Here is a 21,966-nt window from a genome sequence, read left to right on the forward strand (position 1 = left end):
AACTTCAAGGTGACCTAATTGTGGCCTTGCAGTGCCTGAAGGGAGCCCACAGGAAAGATGGAATGCGACTGTTTATACGACCACGTAGTGACAGGACCAGAGGGAATGACCTCAAACTGACAGAGCAGGTTTGGATTAGCTGTTAGGAGCAAATTCACCCCTGTGAGGGTGGGGAGGCCCTGGCACAGGCTGCCCAGCTAAGCTGTGGCGGCCCCATCCCCGGCACTGTCCCGGGCCAGGTCGGACGGTGCTCGGCGCACCCTGGGCCAGTACGCGGTGTCTCTGCCCGAGGCAGGAGGTGGAGCGGGACGATCCCGGCAGTTCCTCCCCGCCCGGGCCGCTCCAGGTCGGGCACTGCGGGTGTGCCCGGGCGCGGCCCCGCCCCTGCCCTCAGGGCCGCCCCGCCCCGCCCCTCCCTCCGCGCCTGCGCGGGGCGGTGCGCGCGTCCCTTCCGCCTCCCGCGGAAGCGCCGCCCCCGCGGCTTCCGGGATCCTGCGGGTCCGAGGGAGCCTCGGGACCCCCGGGCGCGGTGGCGGCGGGCGCGGAGCTCCAGCGGCCGGGGCCCGGCCCCAGCGCCCCTCCGCGCCGAGGGCAGCGCGGCCGCCGCCGCCGCCGCCGCTGCTGCTGCTGCTGGTGCTGCTAAGTTACCTGCCCTGCGGTCCCTCCCCGCACTGGTGTCCCCTCGCCCCGGCGGGTCCCCGCGGGAAGGAGCGCGGTGGCCCCGGGAAGAGCGAGCGGGGATGAGCCGCCTCAGGCCGGGCTGAGGGCTGGGCTGCTGTTTGGGCTCCGTTAATGGAGTGTTTCTGCGTCTCCTGTGGCTTTCCGCGTTATTTACACCAAAAAAAAAAAAAAAAAAAAAAAAGAAGTCGTCCATCAGCAGCTCTGGGAAGAAGACTGGATGTGTCCCTGAGCCCCAGCGCGGGTGCTGGAGAGTCCGAGCTGCCGCCGTGGGAAGCTGGAAGGGCAGGGAGCAGCTCCCATTTGACTCCCACCTTTCCAGCCGTGCCCTGGCGCTTGCTCCAGGGAGTTTCCCTGATTTATGTGGTTCTAGTTTTCCTTACTTCCAGGAGGGAAGAGTAGCGCTTGCAGGAAGTGGGAATGCAAATAGCTCTGAAATGAGAGGGTGGGTTCGTACAGCACAGCGTGAGTGTGATCTGTGCCATTAAAAAGGGATTGGGAAATCACTGGCTACTTTTTATACTGAATATCCACTCGTATGATGGTATCAGGATGCAGAATTACAGTGATGTAACTGTTTGCTTTGCTGGAGACATAATTAGGTTGAAGTCGCCGTGACTGTTCACATTAACAGACTTAAATTAGTTCTTTTGAAGTGAATGCTCTCTGACTTTGAAAATTTACAGATAAAAAGGAGCCGTACTGGTTCATTAGGAGATAAACTGATGTGAAATTTTAGCGGTTTGAGATTAGAGTTAAATAGCTGAGAGCTCTTTGTGGGTGAAAGGAATTGGTAATACTTTTATCTCTCTAAAGCTTCTTGGTTTTCCTTTAGCGTAGTATATATTGTATCATACAGATCTGCTGTATTTCTTTTTTATGCCTTTTATGAGGACAGAGAACTTTTAAGGAAAGTGAATTGATAGAATTTTGCAGCGGTTGAAAGGCTGAACATGAAGAACATTGAGGAAATATGAGGGTTTATGTGTCTGATATGAGGAGCAATTGAAACAAAGGCTTGAATGTTCCTCTAATGAGTACTGAAAGTTGCTAGTGAGAAAGTTTGACCAATAGCATTATTTTTAGAATCTGGAAGGAAGAATCACATGGATGTGGATGTGGATATAATAGCTGACATAAAAATGTGCTTGCTGGCTTGATATCACAGTACAATCACTGTATGTGATACCTGAGCTCTCTTCAACTGAGTGTGAGGATGGAGAGTGCACTGATGAATGCAAAAATTAGAAATAAAAAAATTACTCTCTTAAGTAGGATGTGATTCATTCAATTGCTCTCTGCAAAGAGGTAAAACTTTCAGCTTTCACATACCAATGTTGATATTGGTGTAAGCCTGCAGGCTTCTGGAGTCTAATCTGAATTCAAGCCTGTGGCCCTGTTCCAGAACAGGCAGAAATCAAAGCCCAGCCATAGATTATGTTCGTGTCCTTCTCAAGTGAAGGTTGTTTAGTCCAGGAGTGTTTTGTCCTTGCTGCTGTACCTCAGTGACCTCTTGATGTACCAGATAATGTGTTTGGTTCTTTGCTGGGCAGAAAAGTCTTGTGTAATATATTTTCTTTGGCTTTCATATCTCTGGGTGAAAGATGTGTTATTGAAAAGATATCCTGCTGAACGTCTCAGGTGTTATTATGTGCTTATGGAAGAGTGACTTGATATCACAAATCTGTTCTGTGTCTGATAGCAAATCTTCGTAATACTTTGTATAAATATGTGTTCTGAATACATGCATAGGGGTGTTTTCTTTCATTTTTAATAACTTCTTTTACCGTGAATCCTCATTTCCGGGTTTTGAGGATGTTTGTAAAGATACTACTGGCATAAGTCCTAGAAATGGTTTGGGTGGGAAGGGACCTTAAAGATCATCTTGTTCCCCACTCCCTGTGGGAGCATCTTCAATTAGATGGGATTGCTCAGGGCTCTGTCCAGCCTGGCCTTGAACAATTCCAGGGATGGGGCAGCCACAGCTTCTTTGGGCAGCCAGGGCCTCCCCACCCTCACAGGGAAGAATTCATTTTGTATATCTAAACTAAACTTCTTCTCTTTCAGTTTGAAAGAATACATAAGTAATTAGGTGCTCAACTTCCCAATAAGAGCTTCATACTTACGCTGAAGTACTTCTAATATACCCTTAGTCTGAGATGATTTAGAAGCAGCACATCCCCTTTTCAAAGCTGGAAAGGAGCAATTCCAGTGCTCCTGATGGTCTGGCTTCAGGAGAATTGTTACAGTAGCTTGAAACTTGACTGTATTAAATATGTACTTAGTGAATATTTTCGTCAATGTGTTGCACACAGTCTCATATTAATTCTGTGTTCCCACTGTGACTTGTCCCTGTGTGCCTGCAGTAGAGCAGAGATGGACCAGCCCAAGGAAAGGGCTGCAAGGTATAAATTGGAAGTTCAAGAGATAAATACTTAATATATTTTCATTAGAGCAAAAACAACAAGGATTTGAAAAGATGGTGAGCTGTGCCGCTGAGGATGGATTTGGGGATATATTGATGATAACACTTCAGGGTTGTATCATGGATCTCCATGACAAGCTGTTTCAGCTGCTCTTCTCCAGAGTTGTGTGCTGTGTTAGGGACATCCCAGATTCCTGAATTGCAGTGAGGGTGTGTCATAGGTTAGCAAGCATAGTCCCGGAAGGGACGTCCTTGCTAAGGGGTGCTTACAGTTTCCTCTGGGAACTGATAGAACCTATCAGCTGGCCAGTTTGAATATGGACAATTCTCTAAGCCACTTAAAGTTGTGATCACCTCTGTGATCCACATTTAAGAATAGGCAAACTCCCCCTCCAAGCTCTCTCTCGTTTCCGGCGCTGGGACAGGTGGCTGCGGGCCCCGTGTGGGGGCCAGCGGGCCTGGCCAGGCCCTGCTTGGGCCAGGCCGGGCCGGGCCACGGCCACCCTGGAGCCGACGGACCTGTTCCAGCCGTGGAACCCCCCCCCACTGCCTTGCCGTGGGCAGCCGGAGCGGCTCGGCTCTCCCCCCTCTCCACTGCAATAAGAAAAATTCAACATTCCAGCTGCAAAGCTGCAAGGCCGAGGTGAGATTAACCCTTTTTATTGCTGTGAAGAGCTGAAAACCTGAGGGAAGAGAGAGAGGAGATGCTTAAAGCTGAAATTCTGTTGTGAAGCTATGATATATCAGAGTATCCTGTTGTAATTCCATGAAGATATGGGGGGTGGAGTGTTCAACTCGTGAGCAAAAGCACCTGCGCTGAGATAGGCAGATGCTGACGCAGCTGTAATTTCATGAGAAGTTTGGACAGGGAGAGAGGAACCAGATGAGGACTTCTGCTCCAAACGGGAAAGGAGAAAACCTCAGTCCCTAGAGATGCTCCCAGAGATAGTCCTAACGATGAAGATGATGAAGACCCTTTGCTCCCAGGGAAGGAGAAGGGCCTCTGTTTTTGTTTCTGAACGGCTCAACCTTAAAATTATACCCCAAAAAACTTCAAGAGTGGACCCTCGAAGGCAGTTGCGGGAAAAGCTGCAAGTCGGGGGAAAGGACTCACACGCAGGCAGAGAGACTCCTCTTCCTAAATGGACTGAACAATATTTGGAAGTGGGCGGCTGTCTCGTTGTGATACTGTTTTCATAGCATGAGCAAGAAGAGACTTCTCTTTCTAAATGGACTGAACAAGGTTATTATGGAAGTGGTAAACAGACTGAACATCTTAAGGGTTGTCTTTGAACATTGTCAGTGGGAGAAGGGAGGAAGGTGGGGGGAGGAGGAGAGTTCTGAAGGTGGTATAATTTTTTTTTCCTTCTTCTTTTAGGTCTGTTAATAAACTTCTTTATATTCTTTCAAGTTTGGTGCCTGTTTTGCATTTCTCCTAATTCTTATCTCACAGCAGATAAACAGTAATGAGTATTTTGGACCAAACCACTACACTAAATTGGTGTTTCTGCCTGGTTACAAACCGAACCCGCGACAGGGTGGCTGCTAGACCAGAATTGAATTGAATTGAATTGAATTGAAACAAAGCCACAGCTGACTTTTTAAATGCCTTTGCAGTATGGCTTGCCTGGATCTGTAATAAAAGTAGGTGATTCTTCTAAATTAGCCATGACTCTGTGCAGACATTATCTGATGGATATTTATCTGTCAGCAGTGAACAGTCCAAATTGCCCACGGAGTTGGATGCAGGAGGAGGTTGCCTGCTTGGTTTACTTAAAACTCAGAAGTTCCTGGAGTTAATGTTTATACTGTAACCTCTTAGGGAGATTACAGAGCTGTGATTTTGATTTGCCAATGCTCTGCTTCCAGGTAGGATTTAAATCCATCGTGTGTAAGTGCTGCAGGATTATTATTCTGATGTGCAATATGTGTTGGTGTCCCTACAACTATTGAGAGCAATCAGAAATATTGAAATAAAGGCATTTTCTTTATTATGTTACTACTGAAATGGAAGGAAACTTAGGAACTGTCCATTGTGTAGCTTGAAGGAAAAGGCAGCCAAAAAAATTAATGCTTTGACAGCTGATGGATTTTTAGCCTGTATATAAATTCTTATTTAAAAAAATTGCAGAGAAATAAGCTTTTCTTTTTTCCTCCATCAATGCTTTTCCATTCTGCCTCAAAAAATAGCAGGGAAAAGGGCTGTTCTTAACCCTGAAGTGCCTGGTTTTTTAAATTTAATTACCAGTTCAGGGGTCTTATGATACAATTAGTTACGTTGTGTCATTTATCTTCCTAATGCCCTGGGTAATCTTCCACTGAAACCAGTCATTTTACAGGACTCTTTCTGGTGATCATGAGTTTATAATGTAACTTCTTCAAAAGTTGTTTGGGGTATTTTTTTATTCCAATGGTATTTCTGCATTTTAGGCCTGAGTTTCAGTACCAGTGAGGTGCAGGTCAGGTGACACATTCCCAACCTGAGGATTTCAAGTAACACCTAAGAGTGGAACTGGATTGGGTCAGGTTTAATACAACCACGTGTGCAAACAGATGATGTTGTGCATGAAGCATTGAATAATGTAGTGTTATCTTCTGGTGCAAGATAATGATTTGGGAAAGGTCAAATGAAAAACTGTTGCTTGGTGTATTAGAGGTTGGAGTGTAATGCTTTGTCCTTTTGTACTCTTACGTATGCAACAAAGAGTAAATTTGGTTAGGAGAGGCATTGAAGCAAATAAATGAAGAGTAGAGGGAAGCTGTGAGCATCTCAGTGGGGATGCTGAGCTCTTCATAAAGGGAGAGCTTTCAAACATTGATCCTCTTCCCTTGGAGGGACCGAGGTGGGAGCAGCTGGAGGGGAGAAGGACAAGGGAAATCACATGAGAATGCCTAAATCCATTATTCTTGCAAAGCTGATCTGAGGGGACACTTGCACATAAACCAGTAACTGCTGAGGCTGTGATAAACACAGATTTTGCACAGGATTGCAGTTGGGATTAGGGACTGACTGAACAAATCACATCCCTGTCTTGTCAATAAACTCTCCGTGAGCAATTGCAGCTGATTACTCTGACTCGAATATTTCACCTGCTGAGGCTGAGTGTGTCGTGTTCCATTGCCTGTCATCCTCAGCTCCAAACGGGTGGGTGACACTGCACATTAATGTGAGACACTCAACCTGTCTGCTCGTGTGTCTCTGCTCAGCTGCCACCAAATGCCACATCAGTGACAACTTAATGGTTGTGGATTTCACAATATTGTGAAGTTTAAGAAAAGCCTGAAAGGTTATTTGTAAAGCAAACCACAAAGCAATCACAGCTTCCTGCAGTGATACACAAGATAAGGGGGGATGGTTTTAGACTCAAAGAGGGTCAGTTGGGATTTGATATCAGAAGTTTTTTACAATGGGGATGCACAGGTTGCCCAGAGATGCTGTGAATGCCTCATCCCTGGAAATGTCCAAGCTCAGATTGGATGGGGTCTTGGAACAACCTGGGATAGTGGGAGGTGTCCGTGCCCATGGCAGGAGGTTGGACTGGGGGACATTTAAAGGTCCCTTCCAACCCAATCTATTCAATAATTCTGATATGTGCATAATAAACATTTGCAGTACCGTTTAGTCTTGCAGTAGAATGTTTGTGTTTGTTTGAATAAGAGACTTCTCCTTTTCAATTCCCCTTGAACTGGGAAAATTTGAAAATGTATACTGAAGGAGTCTATCAGTAATGTTCTATTTGGAGTATCTAACAAGCTGCTTTCAGAAGCTTTCCTTTTCAAGAAAGTGACTTTGTATTTGCTGTAGCTCTTAAATGTCAGAATCCTTATGTTACTCTCAAACTCTATTAATTTAACCTTGCAAATGAGAGTGATTTCCACATCACAAAATTTACTTCAAATAAATAGAAAATAGAACAAATGAAGAAAAAAACCCTAGGTACTTCTTTAGGCAGCTTTAATCAGACAGCAATTCAGGCCCACACCTCTTCTGTTCTCTTCCCCAAATAGAAATGTAATGTGAGGTTTTGTGCTGCAATCCTGCTCCAAGTGCCATGTGGTGATTTCCAAAAGTTAACAGCTAAAAATGCCAAGTTTTCAAGTACCTGGTTTTCTAAATAAAATACAAATTTTTTCATTGTAGCTACATGCAGCGTTTCAAAGTGCTACCATTGATGTTTATTATTTGTATTTAACAGTATTTTCGTGATGCAGCTTTGCTAATCAGTTTGTTGGTGATGTCTTTTCAGATTACATCAGACGTGATTATGTGAATAGCCTGGGATAGCCCAAAGGCAGGACAGGATGTCAGAATAACGTACAAAACATTTTTGAGGTATTTGTTTTGTTTTGAGTTTCTTTTATTGTGCTAAATTTTTTTGGTTGTCTTTAAGACGTTTAAGCAAAATGAATGCAGTAATTCTGTGCAATTCCATACTTAAAACATTCCTTGAAAGTTTTATAAGCCCTTTTCTGATGGACTAATAACTGATTTGCATGGTTATCTTCATGTTCCAGCTGCTAATTATGGAGTTTATGAAACTTGAATTTTCTTGACCACAAGGGCTGGTGATGTCCCAAAATGCTATTGGACTTAATTGGCAAAGATTGTAGTTTTAACTATGAACATTTAGAAAGATTAGGATAATTTAAAGTGGATGAGAAGAGGGCCTTATCTAGGTTAAGTTTGAATTACTTTTAAGGGAGGTGAAGTTCATTCTTTCCTACAGTGATTTTCTAGTGTGTGACAACTTCATCCTTGGCTTAGCAGCTGCATTCTGATGAGAGAAAGGACTTTAGTCCAAAAAAACCCCAATGTGTGGACAGAAAACACAATTTAACTCCTAGTAATTGTAATAGATCCAAGCAGCAGAGCTGAATTTCAGTTTGTTCTGTTCCACAAGCAGAGAATGTGTCCTTCAGACACCTTACTGTGTCCTGGGAGCTTCCCAGCTATTTTTGCAGTTGCTCTCGCATCTCTCTGCTGCATCTGCCTATATTTATTTTCATTTCTGGTTTCTTGGATTGCTCCTGCCTGGTTCTGACATCAAGGCTCAAGCATCAGAAGGATTTCCTGGGCAAAATGTGTTTATCTGCTTCCTGATATAGAGTTTCTAAAGGGTTTAGACAAACACAGCTTCATCAAAACCCATCTCAGTGCCACTCTCTTCACCTGGTAATGGTCACTTGGCCCATTCTGGAGGGACAAAGTGATCCCATATTCAAGGTCTTGGGATGGAAATTGCAGTGCCATAATCCCTACAGCCGTATATAGGCTGCCATTAATAAGGGGGGGAAAAGGGAGACCTCTGTGTGCCTGTCATAAATCAATAGAAAAGCTTTCAAGTTTCTCTCAGACATGGCCCTTAATAGCATGAATCAATACGATTTTTAGAACCCGGTATAGTTTCAAAGCAGCAGGATATTCTTGAGGCCTAATGTTTAGGCTTTAATTTGTCTCCTATTTGTTGATAGCACTTCAGTTCTGCCATTCCATATCTTTCCTTGGGAGAGATGTCTGGAAAATAATTCAGTTTTCATGAGAACCGTTAAGGCTTCAAGTCTGGTTTTTGCTCCACGTTGGAAGGACAACAAAGCCCTAAAAGAGTTTTCATGAAATTAAATTAATTAATGTGTTCTTTGAAAATCTGATTCATGTAATCTGTTGCCATGTTAATTTAACCACAACCATTTGTTTCCCTTAAGTTTGGGCTGATCTGAGACCATTTCATAAGTTATCCAATATATCTTTGTAACAGGCTTGTGGTTTTTCCAAAACAGTTGCATTTTTGTCAACATATTTAGTTGCTTTCTGACTTGCTTGTTTGTTGTGAGCAAGGTATTAGAACAGCTTTTTTCCCATCCTGGTTTTCCTTTCTGCTCTTCCCTCACTTACTAGAGCAGAATGAGAAGTCAACAGTCTGGTGCCATAATTTGCTGTTTTCAGAGAGACATGAGCTGCAATTTAATGAAGACTTTGCCATTTTAGTTTGAGATAAAAGAGAGAAGTTGTGTTTTTAACAGAAGAGGAGTGGTTTATGGGCACAGCGTGATGGAAATGAAACCAGTCTAAAATCTGTCAGGCATTGAAGTTGCATGTTTGTGGTGGGTTAACCCTGGCTGGACACCCACCAAAGCTGGTCTGTGACTCCCCTCAGCTGGAAAGGAGAGAGAAAATAGAAAAAAAGGCGTGTGGGTTGAGCTAAGGGCAGGAGAGATCACTCAGAAATTACCATCACAGGCTTGACCTGGGGAAATCAGCCTAATTTATTACCAATGACATTAGAGTAGAATAATAAGAATGAAAAACTAAGTCTTAAAAACAAAACCTTAAAACATGTCCCCCCTTCTCTCATATTCGTCTTTGTGTAGCCACAGAATTGTTCAGGTGTCGATCAAAATGAATCTCAGTTCTGTTTTGAAGTCGGACATGCTTTACCTCCCAGAAACAAAAACCCAGAGCCACCGGCACTGAGTTTCCTCATAATTAGTTAATAATAATGATGATGAGGATGATGATGATGATGATGGTGTCTTTGTCCCTGCAGGGCGAGGCCAGCAAACCATGCAGTCATCAGGGCACCGTTTCCGCGATGTCGAGCACCACCCGCTCCTGGCTGACAATGACAGCTACGACTCCTCCTCCTCCTCGGAGGCCGACATGGCCGAGAGGGTCTGGTTCATCCGGGATGGCTGTGGCATGGTCTGTGCCATCATGACCTGGCTCCTGGTAGTCTATGCAGACTTCGTAGTGACTTTTGTCATGTTGCTGCCTTCCAAAGACTTTTGGTACTCTGTGATCAATGGGGTTCTCTTTAACTGCTTGGCAGTGCTGGCTCTGTCGTCGCACCTGAGGACTATGCTGACTGATCCAGTAAGTATCCAAGAGTTCCTTGGCATTGGATTGTTCCCTCCATCTGCAGAGAAGTTTGTAGAAGTGATACCAGTCTTCTCCTGTTGGGAAAAGTAGTGTTAGAGTCAAAATCCTCATGTTAGATTAAAAACCCTCAAGGTTTTGATGATCCCTGTACTTACCGTCAGGATGGTACCTGTACTTCTTTTGTTGTTCCATTAATGAAACCATAAAGGAACAGTCAATATAAAATTTTTATAAGAGTGTTAGACTCAAGAAAAACCAGTAAAATATTACCCCAGGTCCTGAGGATGCTAGTAAAGTTTAGTCTTCTCTGTCCTCATTTTTCCTACTTTTTTTCCATCAGATTTATTTTCACAGTTTGTACCTTCATCCTGTTGTATCTCTTGAAATGTTTCTTCCAATTGTGGCACATGGAAGAACTTCTAGAGGTGGATGTGCTGCAAAACCTCAGGCACACTTTGGCATAATGGAAAAATCACTATCCCACATGATTCCTGCATTTTTGTGTTTAGGTTTTTGGAGTCAGAGAGAAGGGAGATTTAAGCTGAACAAGCATTGAAGCAGTGCAGGTGTAAGAGATCTTGAAAGTGCTCATTTCTTAGGACTTTTACTCTTCAAGAGATGAAATCGTTTATTTTGTATTAAAATCTATTACTATTTTTAGGGAATAAATCTGGGAAAAGGGGGGTGAGGGGGAAAACATCTATTTTCTCCAGATTTTGAGACAGTAGCAGTGTATAGAGAAGTCATGGGAGCGTTCAAAACCCCAGCAGGGTGTTGTAGTTAATGATTTTCTAGGTCTTTGGTTTGCTTCTGCCCACACCCAGTGATGAAATATTACAACTTCTACAAACTGTGACAGCTAAGAGAGTTAATGATTTAAGGATATATGAGCTGGTAAACCTGGGTGTCTTTCTAGACCTGTGTTGTTCTTTATGGGTAAAGCATGATCTAAACTGGGATGAGTCACTGCTTTTTTCCTCTGTTCCTTTCCTGCTGACTCCCAGAATGGAAGACGCAACTGTGTGATAGAAACTTAAGATTAAAGGAAGAAAGGAATGAACTGCCTCGAAACATATGTGAATTAAATTTACTCTTGTAACTATAAAAATAGATTTTTGGTGGCTGGCTGTGACCGTGAAAGATGTTTTTGAAGTAGAGCATATTTTTGTCAGCAAAATGCTTAAAAGCATGGCCTGAGGTTCTCATCCTTGTGACAGGTGAATAGGGGAATGTGAGATGTTTACACCAAATTATTAACTCGAGTAAGAACATTCAGATTGCAAAATACACTTGAGGAGTACAACATGAGTGTTTAAGGAAGTCTCTCTGAACCCCTGTGAGTACCAGTTCAAATTTGAAGCACCACTCAGCCAAAGAGCTTAGCTGGGACAGGACCTGGGCTGTCTCTTGGGCAACACAAACACAAATTTATTGGTGCAGGCCATAATAACAAAAACTCCCTGCCTAAGCAGAGGAGTGTTTGGCAGTGGAATCTGAATTCCTGCTGGCTTCTTAATTCTGTCTCAGAACTTCTTAAGGTGTCTGTGTCAAGTGCTGAAGTTGCCATTTTTTTTGAACGAGTTTTTTTTGGAATGAGAATTAATTGTAGAATGTTGCAGTTGGTTTAGGCTGACCTGGAGAAAGCTCTCCCTGTGTGAAAGAAGTGCTGACCTGGAGCAGTTGGTACAGAAAGGCCCTTGCACTTGGGTGTCACATCCCAGTTTATTTCACAATCACTTCCTCTCACAGATAAGACTTTACCTCCATAAATGAGCAGGGTGACAGTGGTGCTGTCCATTATTTTCTGCTTACTGATCCAAATTTAGATCCTGAACTCAGGAGGCTGATCTGCTCTGTGATAATCAGATCAGAGAACTAATCACTGAAAATTAATTTCTTTTCCCAATCAATTATTTTTCTTCTGAATCAGTTCCTTCAACTATTTGCCATGAAGCTGCCCAATAAAGAAGAATGAAGAAGCCAGTGCTGGTTCATGCTAACAGTGTCCAAGCCAAATATTTAAGGAAAAAAGGATGACAGTTCTCAAAAACTCGGGGCAGGTGGTTAAACCCTGGCTTCAGAGAGCTGAAATAACATCTTTCAAGTAGTTGCTGATTTAACTTTTGTGGATGGCTTGGCCCAATAATCAAATGCTGCAACAAATATTTGGGTTAGCTTCTCAGCAAATGCTGAGCGGTGCTTGTATCTGCAGGGTAAGATGTGTCTCCCTCTTCATTTCTGTGGGCTGGTGACAGGATAGTCTATGAGAATTAAGCTAATACTTGGCCAGAGATGAGTCTTGCTGAAATAAAGCTGAATTTGAGGTCAAGCAGAGGTAATTTATTCATTTGGAATTGATTCTGGCTTACAGCAGACTGGCTTTGAATAAATGAACTTATTTCAGCAGTTATCCGGAGGTTACTGGTATGAAGTCTATGAAATGTATTTTTAAATGCTCTCATGCCATTTAAGAAGCTTTCTCTCCTCTAATTGAAATGATTTCAGGGGGCTGTGCCCAAAGGAAATGCCACTAAAGAATACATGGATAATTTGCAACTGAAACCAGGAGAAGTGATCTACAAATGTCCCAAGTGCTGTAGTATCAAACCTGAGCGTGCACACCACTGCAGGTATGCCAGACTTCCTTAAAGAGTTCTGCATTTGGAGGCATGGAATAACATTCCTGATATTTATCTGTTCATTTTTATCCCCCACAAATTTCTTTTGATGTCTGCTAAACTTTCAAATTTCTACATTGCAGAGTATTTTATAAGTGTAATATACTGTGGCCAAAAATGACTGTGGATGAGGGGAGAGAAGTAAGAGACTCAAAGATTTTATAAAAATAACTGTTCTCTGGTGTCTTAAATAATTTTGATCTGTGAATATTCTTTCCAATGCATCACTGCAGTTATTGTGCTGTGATGTGGGTAATGCAGGGCAAAGAGAAGGATCTCAGAAATTTCTGAGAGGAGCTGATGAAAGAAATGACTTCTGCAGTCTTAAATTAACAAAATTCAGAGTAGTTTTAAATGATTACTTTGTGTCGTCTCTTCTTTGCAGTGCATTTGAAGTTATATGTGAACTAGCAGATTATTTTCCCAAAGTTGCATGAATAATTGTTAAATGCACTTCTGCTTATTGAAAATCCATTGGAATAAGGACAGAAGTGATGATCATTTGAACTAAACATGCTATGGAAGAGATAGTAAATGTATATTTTTAATTCTCAATCTTTGGAGTTTTCAGGCACTGTGGAAATGCTGTTGTAGTGTTTATTGTGTGCCAGTTGAAAATAGCTGTGCCTGCATAATCAGGGCTTACATAAAGATGCAAATGCTTCTGGTGGCTCTCTAGGTGTGGGGAGTGATGTGTGGTGAATTGTGAGGAGTATTAAACTGAAATCCTTGAGTTAGTGCCTGTCAAAAGAACAGAGCAGAGTCTTGTCAGGACTCTGAGATGATTCTGTAGCTTTGTGGGTTCTAAATTAAAAGCCTCGTGTGTGTCACTGCACAGTGCAAATGCTACGGCTCAGAAGCTGCTCCCATTATAAATACTCAGCCTTGGCACCGAGCTCTTGTTCTTCTCTCAGCTGTGAGTGGGTTTTTGTATCTGGAGTGTGAAGGGAGAAGTTCCATGGATGAATAGGCGACTATGGAACAATCTCCAGCTAGTTTGTGTGTGGATTTTGCTGGGGTGCAGATCCCAGGGCTGCCTTCCTGTGCAGGGAGTGTGGTGCTGATGCTTTATCAGCTCGGGAGTGTTCATGAGGATGGCTGGGGGTGGAGACAGCACTGCTGCTCCTGTGGCAGCATGGAAAGTGGAAATAAATCCCTGGGGATCCAGAAGAGCTGTGCAGTGTTCACATGGCCTGGCTCTGTGTCCATGGGCTGCACAAAGGGACACCTGGGAGCCCCTGCTGAGTTTGGGTGGGATCTCACTGATTTTCTCATCCCACATTTAGGTTGATTCCTACAGAGACCTTGCAGGTATCTTTGGACGGCATTTGCCACATCTTTGGTCCTGATAGGGTTTGCTAATTTGGAAGGAGCCCTCAACATCATATGTTGAACTCTCCATATGACAGAAAAAGAGCTGGAGTATCGGAGAGCCTGGAGCTCAAATACCTTCTTTATAGCAAGAATTTGAGCAACAGTTATTGTTAAAGCAGAGCAAGAATAGATAATGCCTGTGATAAAGGAGATATCTGATATTTTCAAAGGGTTTGTTTTCCCCAAGCACCTGTTTAGGGATCCAGCTCTGTGTGTCTTATGAGTTGTTTTAATCCTTGATTAAATATTCTGTTTGATGTTCTACCTAAGGGCAAAGGAGGCATTTTGGGGCTTGCTCAGTGCATCTCTGGCTCCACAGAACCTCTGAAAGAGAAAGCCAGAGCCTGATAGTGTTGTGGTATCCTTTTGTGAGGCTGCTGTCATGTTTTTCTCAGCAGCTGGATTTCTGGTTTTATTGTCTTTGTTTCTGTTAATCTGAATCTTTGCCTTCGATTTATCGCTGCAGGAGTTTGCCCAGTAGAAAAAGGGTTTGTTTGATTATGCTGCCAATTTTTTATTGGTTTGCAAACCCATTCCAAGCACATTAAAAGGATGGTCTAGTCCCAAGTATTCAAAGTGGCAATTTGCTGATAGAAGAGACTTGAAAATGAAAATTGAAGTTGGTTCCTGTTGGGAAATACTTCACTCAAAGCCACAGTGCATGTTTTGAGTAGTACATTATTAACAGAAGAGACTCTTAGGATGTAGTTACGAAAATTGTTGTGCAACACTGCAACAGAAGTTCTTTTAAGGAAGAAAAATAGTTTCAAAACACATATTAGTGATGGGGAAAAGAGCAAGAACCTTTTATTTACAGCTAAGCATGTCTGAAATACATTAAACTGATGTTTTACTGAGCAGTTAACATTTTCAGCATGGGGAAGAACCCTATCCTGAGTGAATGGGTTTTCATTTTCACTGAAGGAGCACAGCTGTCATCATTTCTGCCTGTTCTGAGTGCCTCTCTTTGTGTGTGGGGAGCTGTTACTCTGAATTAAGTCACTGAGATGTTTCCATTAGGCTCCCTGGGAATATCTGTTATCCACACCCATTTCTCTTGAGTCTTTATCTGTGTCTTTCTGGATGTTATCTTTGGCATTCAGAGCTGTAATTGCACCTCCCTAAGTTCATGGAGCAGCAATTTCAGGCTGGAGGAGAGACCTTCCTCCACCCACAGGTGCTTGTTCTCTTTGCTTCTCTTTTGTGTAGGGTGAATGACCCAGGGTGCAGCTGAGGGAGGGATTTCCCCAAACTCCTGCTGCATAAAGAGGAATAAAATACAAGGGGTGGGGTAGGAAGAAGGCAGAACCACTGCTTTAAGCATTGCTGTGAGATTTTTGGTGGGAGATCAGGAATGAAGGCAGGGTTCCAGATATCTGAGCTCTGTGTGGGCTTGTGAGAAATTCTGAATGAGCAGAAGCAAGTCCTGCCCACCTCACATCCTCCAGCATTCAGCTCAGTTGAGCCTGGATGGGATTTTACTCAGCACTTTGCATTAATATTGCTTTTGGAGTGCTGGCATGGATTCTGTGACACATCAAGAGCCTTGCGTGGTTGTGGTACTCAGGGAAATGAGAGGCTGAACTTGCAGCAAGGAAAGTCTTTTGAGAAGCCTCCTGAATGCCTCCTCTTGAGTGATACCTGGTTTTCCTGCACCAGAGAATGGTTGTGGTGTTTATCTGGTATTGGGATTTTCGCCTGTATTTAAAAAGTCATTTGTAGCAGAGGATGAATCCTCTTTAATGTCCATAAAACAGGAGGCAAGGGGAACATAGGGGCTGGGTTTTGATAGCTCAGGGCAGAGGCAGCTTCATTTGGGATTCTTCCACATCACCTGCACAGTAGTATATTCTGCCTCTTGCTGAATTACCTTAGAATCATACAAATGTGATGACTTAAAAATTATTTTCTGCCTCAGAGCATTGATTTCCCCCCACACCTCCCTCTTTTGTCACTCCAGTGACAGTCACCCAGCTTTGCTTCGTGGTTTGTCACTGCAGTACTTGTAGATACCACACATAAATCAGCCTGTGTTAAAAACAAAGGGGTTTGAATAAGAGTGCCTGCCTTTTTTAGGCTTATTTGGCTTGGTAACTGCTGAAGTGAAAAATCTTTAATGTTCTGGGTATTCCACAGGAAAATCTGGAGCACTGAGTGTGTGGCTGTGTTGAGTACAAAGCTGGGAAAATGGAACATCAGCATTGCTTAAGCTATTGATTTATGAAGAACTACAACAGATGTTGAACTGTTTTGTTTTTCATGTATAACTCTTCATATTTGGCTGCAGAATTGAGCCCTCTGCTGCTGTATGGCAAATGTAAAATGGAGTTACTGACTTCTGTTGACATAGCCTTGAGTCAAAACTGGGCAGGAACCCAGTGAACCAGCAGAGAACAGGAGTGTTGAAGGAGTCTTGAACAAGTAGCCTCTCAATAAGCTCTGGTTATAGTTTCAGTCTTTGTGTTTTCTGTTGAGGAAGCGAGGTCTGACACTGTATAAGCTGTGCTTTACTTCAGTTTCTGATTGCGTATGTTTAGAATTTTATGGCTGGTTGAGACCTCAAGAGTGACAGTTTCTCTCTTGAAAATGTGAATTTCTTGGGTTTTTTCTTATCCACAAGCAAAATTTACAACTTGAAAGCTTGTAAACGTGAAATATTTACTTTAGAAGCTAAGAAAGCTTCTCCAGAAGGGAAAAGGTTTCAGTAATACTGAATCTAGAGAGAACTGAAGCTTTGCTCAGCTCTGAACAAAGAACTTCACAAGTATCTGAAGTTCTGGATTTGCTTGATTGTGTGTTTGGCTATGCAGTGATGGTGTTTTATTGTGAGGAATATTTTATGTACACAGTTTTGGAGGTAACAGAAGCTGAGTTGTGAGAGGGAACAAACAGTTTCTATAAAGAAATGCAAATTCTGTCTGCAGTTTGTCAAGAAATATTTCAGCACATCATCCTATGGCTGCTGGCTGCCCTTGTTTCTACATCTAAAATACAATTTCTCAGCAGAAGCCTCTTGTCCTTTCTTCCAGTATTTGCAAGCGATGCATCCGAAAGATGGATCACCACTGCCCGTGGGTGAATAATTGTGTGGGGGAGAAAAATCAGAGATTCTTTGTTCTGTTTACGGTAAGTGAACATCACCTGCAGCTTGATTTTAGTCTGAATCTACCTTGATTAGAACGATTTTGGTTGTGTTTAGTGAGTAATGGCTTTAGGACACGATCGTGTTGTTTTGGTTGGGTGGGTTTGCAAGATATTTCTACCCATATTCATTTTAATCCTGTGCAATGCTGTTGTTCCAAACTTTCTTTATTCTGCTGTGTTTTGTGTAGTGACAGTGAGTGAAACGATGCTGTCTCTTGTTTGCAGATGTACATAGCCCTAATTTCAGCTCATGCTCTCGTACTCTGTGGGTTTCAGTTCTTCTCCTGTGTCCGAGGGCAATGGACTGGTGAGCAAATAAACTCTTAGTTTTCATTATCATCATCTAGCAGATATTAGGGAAAAGTCATAGCATTCCACCTATTTTAGTCCCGTCTTTTTAAAGTGATGTCCTTAAAACATTTCAGATCTGTTTATCCAACGCTCTCCTTTTCCTTTCTTTGGTTTTTTCCCCCCCTTTTCCATCAGTCATTCTCTGTGAGAGCTGTGGCTGTCAGGGGCATTCTCACTCCCTTTACACACAGTAGTAATTTACTGCCTCTGTAGTAGGAAGGAAACTGAGCTGGTCCTCAACCACCTCAGCACTACATCACCTAAATTAGGGCTTTGTGTGTCCCACCTCAGTTCTGGGAATGACATCTGAAATTTAAATGAATTTCTCCCTCGTTCCATTACTGGAGCCAACTGCGGAGCTCCTGCAGAAAAGAAATTTCCTAAACTGTCCCAGTTTTTTTATTTAGACTTCTGGCTTGCATTTCTTAATGTGCTGGTGTGCCAGAGCTCATTCTGGTCTTGTGCTTTTAGCAGAATATTGTTGATATTCATTTGGTATATGAAGCAACAGGGAATTCCATGTGATTTTCATTTTTTTCTGAATATTTCATTAAATGGATGGAATCTTAGAACTTTTTTTTACTTGAAACATTCACCTTCCTGTACACTATCCCATGCCTTCCCTGTTTAAATAGAATTGAGTTAATCAGGTGATCAGAGGCTCTCCAGAGATGTAACTGTAAATGTGAGGCAGAACCTGATTACTTTGTGTGGAGAATTAAAAGAAGAATAATAAAGCAATCACAGCCAAGTGGAACATCTGTATTAGCCAGCAAGTCAGGGCTGACAGTGGGGATGGTTTTTACAGAATCTGTCGTGCAGGAAGCTCTAAGCTGCTCTCACATGTGCAGTTCTGAGTTCTTCAGTCACCTCATGTGCAAACATTTATTTGATATCCCTGAAATCCCAAGGCAGGATTGCAGAAATAGTTACCACGTGCTTTATAGGAAGCCAGAAGTGTTACTTCCATAAAAGTCTTTATTTTCTTGGTCAGCAGATAAAGCTGCTGCAAAAACAGAAGTTTGTTTTAATTGTGAAATATTATTTCAAGTGCCAGACATGTAGAACATGCTCTATAATTTGCTGTTGGGGTTTTTTTGTAACCACCTATCTCATTTTCACAGAGTGCAGTGACTTCTCCCCACCTGTAACTGTGATCCTGATGATCTTCTTGTGCCTTGAAGGTTTTCTGTTTCTCACTTTCACTGCAGTCATGTTTGGCACCCAAATCCACTCAATATGCAATGATGAAACGGTAAAAACCTCGACTTTTTTGTATTCTATAAGATCTGTTTTGGGAAGATGTGATTAGATGTGGTTTTATTTGCGTGAGGAGAGGCTCTTATTTTGGAGAAAGCTGCAAAACTTCAATAGTTCCTCATTTTTATTTTTGACAGCTGGGAAGATTGGAATAGTTTATTGGGGGCTGCTTTCTAACAGAGCTTATTGCACTATTTGCTTTTCTGACATTTTGTAGTTTGGTTTTAAATGATAAAGAATGCAAAGCTTCTGACTTGAGTTTTGACTTTCCCTTCTCTGCTGGCACAAATTCCTGATGGGTGCCATGGGAAGTGTTTGCTTTTCTCAGGTTTACACTGAAAATCACTGTTGTTCACTTCACTTTGATACATTTTATCAGAGGATAAAACATAGTTTGGGCCTTTAGCTCCCTTGCCCTTAGATCTGCTGTATTACATCTTGAGAGAATAATTGACTGGAAACATAAGGAAATTGAATCCTGTGACTGTTCAATATTTTCTCATGTTTAAAAGTGTGTTTCTGTACTGAGGAGAAGTGCAAAACAATTGGTAAATATTGAGCCTTCATTAGTGGGAAGCACAGAAAATGACCGTCAAAATAATGCATTTGGGAGAGCAATCTTGGCTCCAGTAATTGTGGAGCAGGAGCCTGATTGTCTGCTTTCATTAACTGAGTAAACAACTTGCAGGGTAGGACTATTGCATGTGGATCCATCAGCTTTTCTGGGATTTTTGTCTTTTTTCATGGGGGGGAAAGAGGTTGAGGTAGATCAGCCTTCTTGTACGTATTTTATATCCTAAATTCCTGCCCTGTGTCCAAGGGGCTAAAACAGTGTCTACTTTCTTCCTTAATAATTAAATAGCAGTAAGAAACTAATCAGCCGAGGAACAATGCAATAAAAATGCAAACCCAGTTTTTACAGCCACCATTAGATTAAACTAAACTTTGGACTTAGCAGTGCACCCCTGCCTGTGCTTATTTACAGGAGATTGAAAGACTGAAGAGTGAAAAGCCAACGTGGGAGCGCAGACTCCGCTGGGAAGGGATGAAATCTGTTTTTGGGGGCCAGCCCTCACTCCTGTGGATCAACCCTTTCGCAGGATTTCGGATCAGGCGACTTCTACTGCGAGGAAAGAAAGGAGGACCTGAGTTTTCTGTTTGAGTCTAAATATGCTGGAACTTGCAAGAATCCTATAAAATATTTATTTTGGGGCCAGAGAAGGCTGTCTACATATAATCTGTGACCAGGTGAAACTGATTTCAGACATTTGCTTGTAGCAAGCAGAGTTTTCTACGTTTAATGTCACAGACATCTCATTAATTCTGAGACAGGAACTGGATCTGCCATGATCTTCACAGCAGGATACCAGAGGAAAAGCACGTGGTCACACTAAAGAAGCCAAATGTTGTCATGCTACTGTAATTTATTTTCTGAGATGACTTCCCCATTTTTTGTTAAATCCTTTTTATTTGATAAACGTCTGGGGAATTACCAGTGTGTTTTTATACCAAGTGTAAGTCCTTGGGTGCAGTTGTCAATCATTAGGAGGAGCATTCTGGTGAAAGTTGATCTCCAGGGAGACACAGCCTTCTCAATGCAGATTTCAGGGAATAGTGCTTCGTTCAGTTCTCCTTTCTCTTTCAGCTCATCCTGCTAAACAGAGCTGTACCTCTGCGTCCCACACATTCCTCACCTGCAGGTGATGCCAAGGGCTGGTGCCCAGCACAGAGGCACTGTCACAGCCCTGCCCAGCATCTTCCCAGGCTCCCTAAAGCATGGCCTGTGTTTGGCAGTGTCCATCCCACCTGGAATTTAGGGAAAGGCTACATTTTTGCTCGACAACACTTGTAACCTGTCTGGGGGCCAAATCCTGCCCTGGGAGGTGCATCTCCAATTCCTCATGCATTGTTTCCTGAGGAACTCAAGTGTGGACTGTGCAGGGATGAGTGGGACCAGTGTCCTGCTGTGTGGGGTGACAATGAGTGGACAAATTGGGGGTCATTCACTGCAAACACTTTGTCCTTGTAGGGTCTTGCTCTGCCCCTTTTTTACTGTACAGACTTTTCATAGAAGGAAAGCTGTTAATGATCCCTTGAACAAAGACATCAGAGAAAGAGGCAACTTCCCTCCTTTCTCAAGTACAACACATCTTAAATGTAGAAATATCTGCAATAGAACGAGTTATTTTGAGTTTAACCATTTCCAACCAAAACTACTTTGAAGAAATGAGAGCAATATAGATCTAGAACTGCTTTATGTGGGCCTGACAAACAGCAGTAGTGCTAAAAAATGTTCATAAATCTGCAAGTAATGAAATACAAGCTGCAAGTAATAAAAATCCAGCTAAAAGTTGATTCTTTAAAAATTACATTTAGACTATTTTTTGTATTATTGTTAACCTATAAATTACTGACAATATAAAGGATAAAGCAGGAGCCTTGATGCATAGCTTGAAATCGTGCCTAGAAAGTTAATAGCTCCCTGTTTTGGGACTTGCCTTAAAATTGTCCTGTTCTTGCTTTTGCTCAGCCAGTGGCACTGGTGACCTGTCCCACCTCGAGCAGTTCAGAGCCCTGCATTCCAGCCTTTGTGCCCTGCAGGAGCTGTTTCCTTTGTCAGTGCCCTGCTTCTCCATCTCTTTGTGGCATCCTGGTTCCAGCTCCATCAGCTTCTGTTCCATGGGGTGCCTGAAGGTACTGAGGGATCCATTTCTTGTCTGTGGCCCTGTGAACAAAACTGTGCAATACTTTGGGATATTTTCACTTCTCTTGGGGAGGGTGGTGGTGGTGGTGTGGAATGCTGGAGGCTTCCTAGTTGGAAATCCACTGGAATTGCAGTCCAATGAACAAAACTGAGGGGAAAGCTGGAAGTTCCACAGAATTCTGTGCATATTCAGTTGCACACCTTAAAGATTGGGGGGGGGCCCCGGGGGGAAGTGTCTGGCTTTGTCCTGAGGCTCTTACTGTGTATATTGTTCAATGAGAAAATCAGAAAACATCACTCCAGGTGATTGAACCCTGTGACTTGGCAAATGTGTGCGTGTGAAATCCGGTTTACTCGGCTTTTCAAATCCTTATGTTGTAATTTTTTTTTTTATGTAAAAAAAGAATAAACTAATGAATTGAAGTCTTAGTTGATTAACTTCTCTACATGTCACTTTTTTTTCCCCACATATATT

General features: G+C 42.6%; 1 protein-coding gene across 1 annotated transcript; it reads left to right on the forward strand.

Moving 5' to 3' along the window:
- Nucleotides 1–7,348: 7,348 nt before the first annotated feature.
- ZDHHC7 (zinc finger DHHC-type palmitoyltransferase 7) lies at nt 7,349–21,929 on the forward strand. The gene is made up of 7 exons (XM_042027098.1): nt 7,349–7,436; nt 9,649–9,974; nt 12,486–12,610; nt 17,062–17,158; nt 17,402–17,483; nt 18,652–18,782; nt 19,773–21,929. Exons 2-7 carry the CDS (start codon nt 9,666–9,668, stop codon nt 19,947–19,949), a joined length of 921 nt encoding a protein of 306 aa, XP_041883032.1. The 5' UTR covers nt 7,349–7,436; nt 9,649–9,665; the 3' UTR covers nt 19,950–21,929.
- The last annotated feature ends 37 nt before the right edge of the window (nt 21,930–21,966 follow it).

This window comes from Corvus kubaryi, unplaced genomic scaffold (assembly GCF_017639235.1).
Source record: "Corvus kubaryi isolate FWS band 111438036 unplaced genomic scaffold, C.kubaryi_AGA036_p1.0 37300, whole genome shotgun sequence".
Taxonomy (NCBI): domain Eukaryota; kingdom Metazoa; phylum Chordata; class Aves; order Passeriformes; family Corvidae; genus Corvus; species Corvus kubaryi.

Excerpts from the sequence above, each read along its gene's own strand:
- ZDHHC7 (XM_042027098.1), top strand. The coding sequence starts at position 9,666 with ATGCAGTCATCAGGGCACCGTTTCCGCGATGTCGAGCACCACCCGCTC. Across the intron at positions 17,484-18,651 it reads TGTCCGAGGGCAATGGACTG|AGTGCAGTGACTTCTCCCCA; the intron begins GTGAGCAAATAA and ends TCATTTTCACAG. Across the intron at positions 18,783-19,772 it reads CAATATGCAATGATGAAACG|GAGATTGAAAGACTGAAGAG; the intron begins GTAAAAACCTCG and ends GCTTATTTACAG.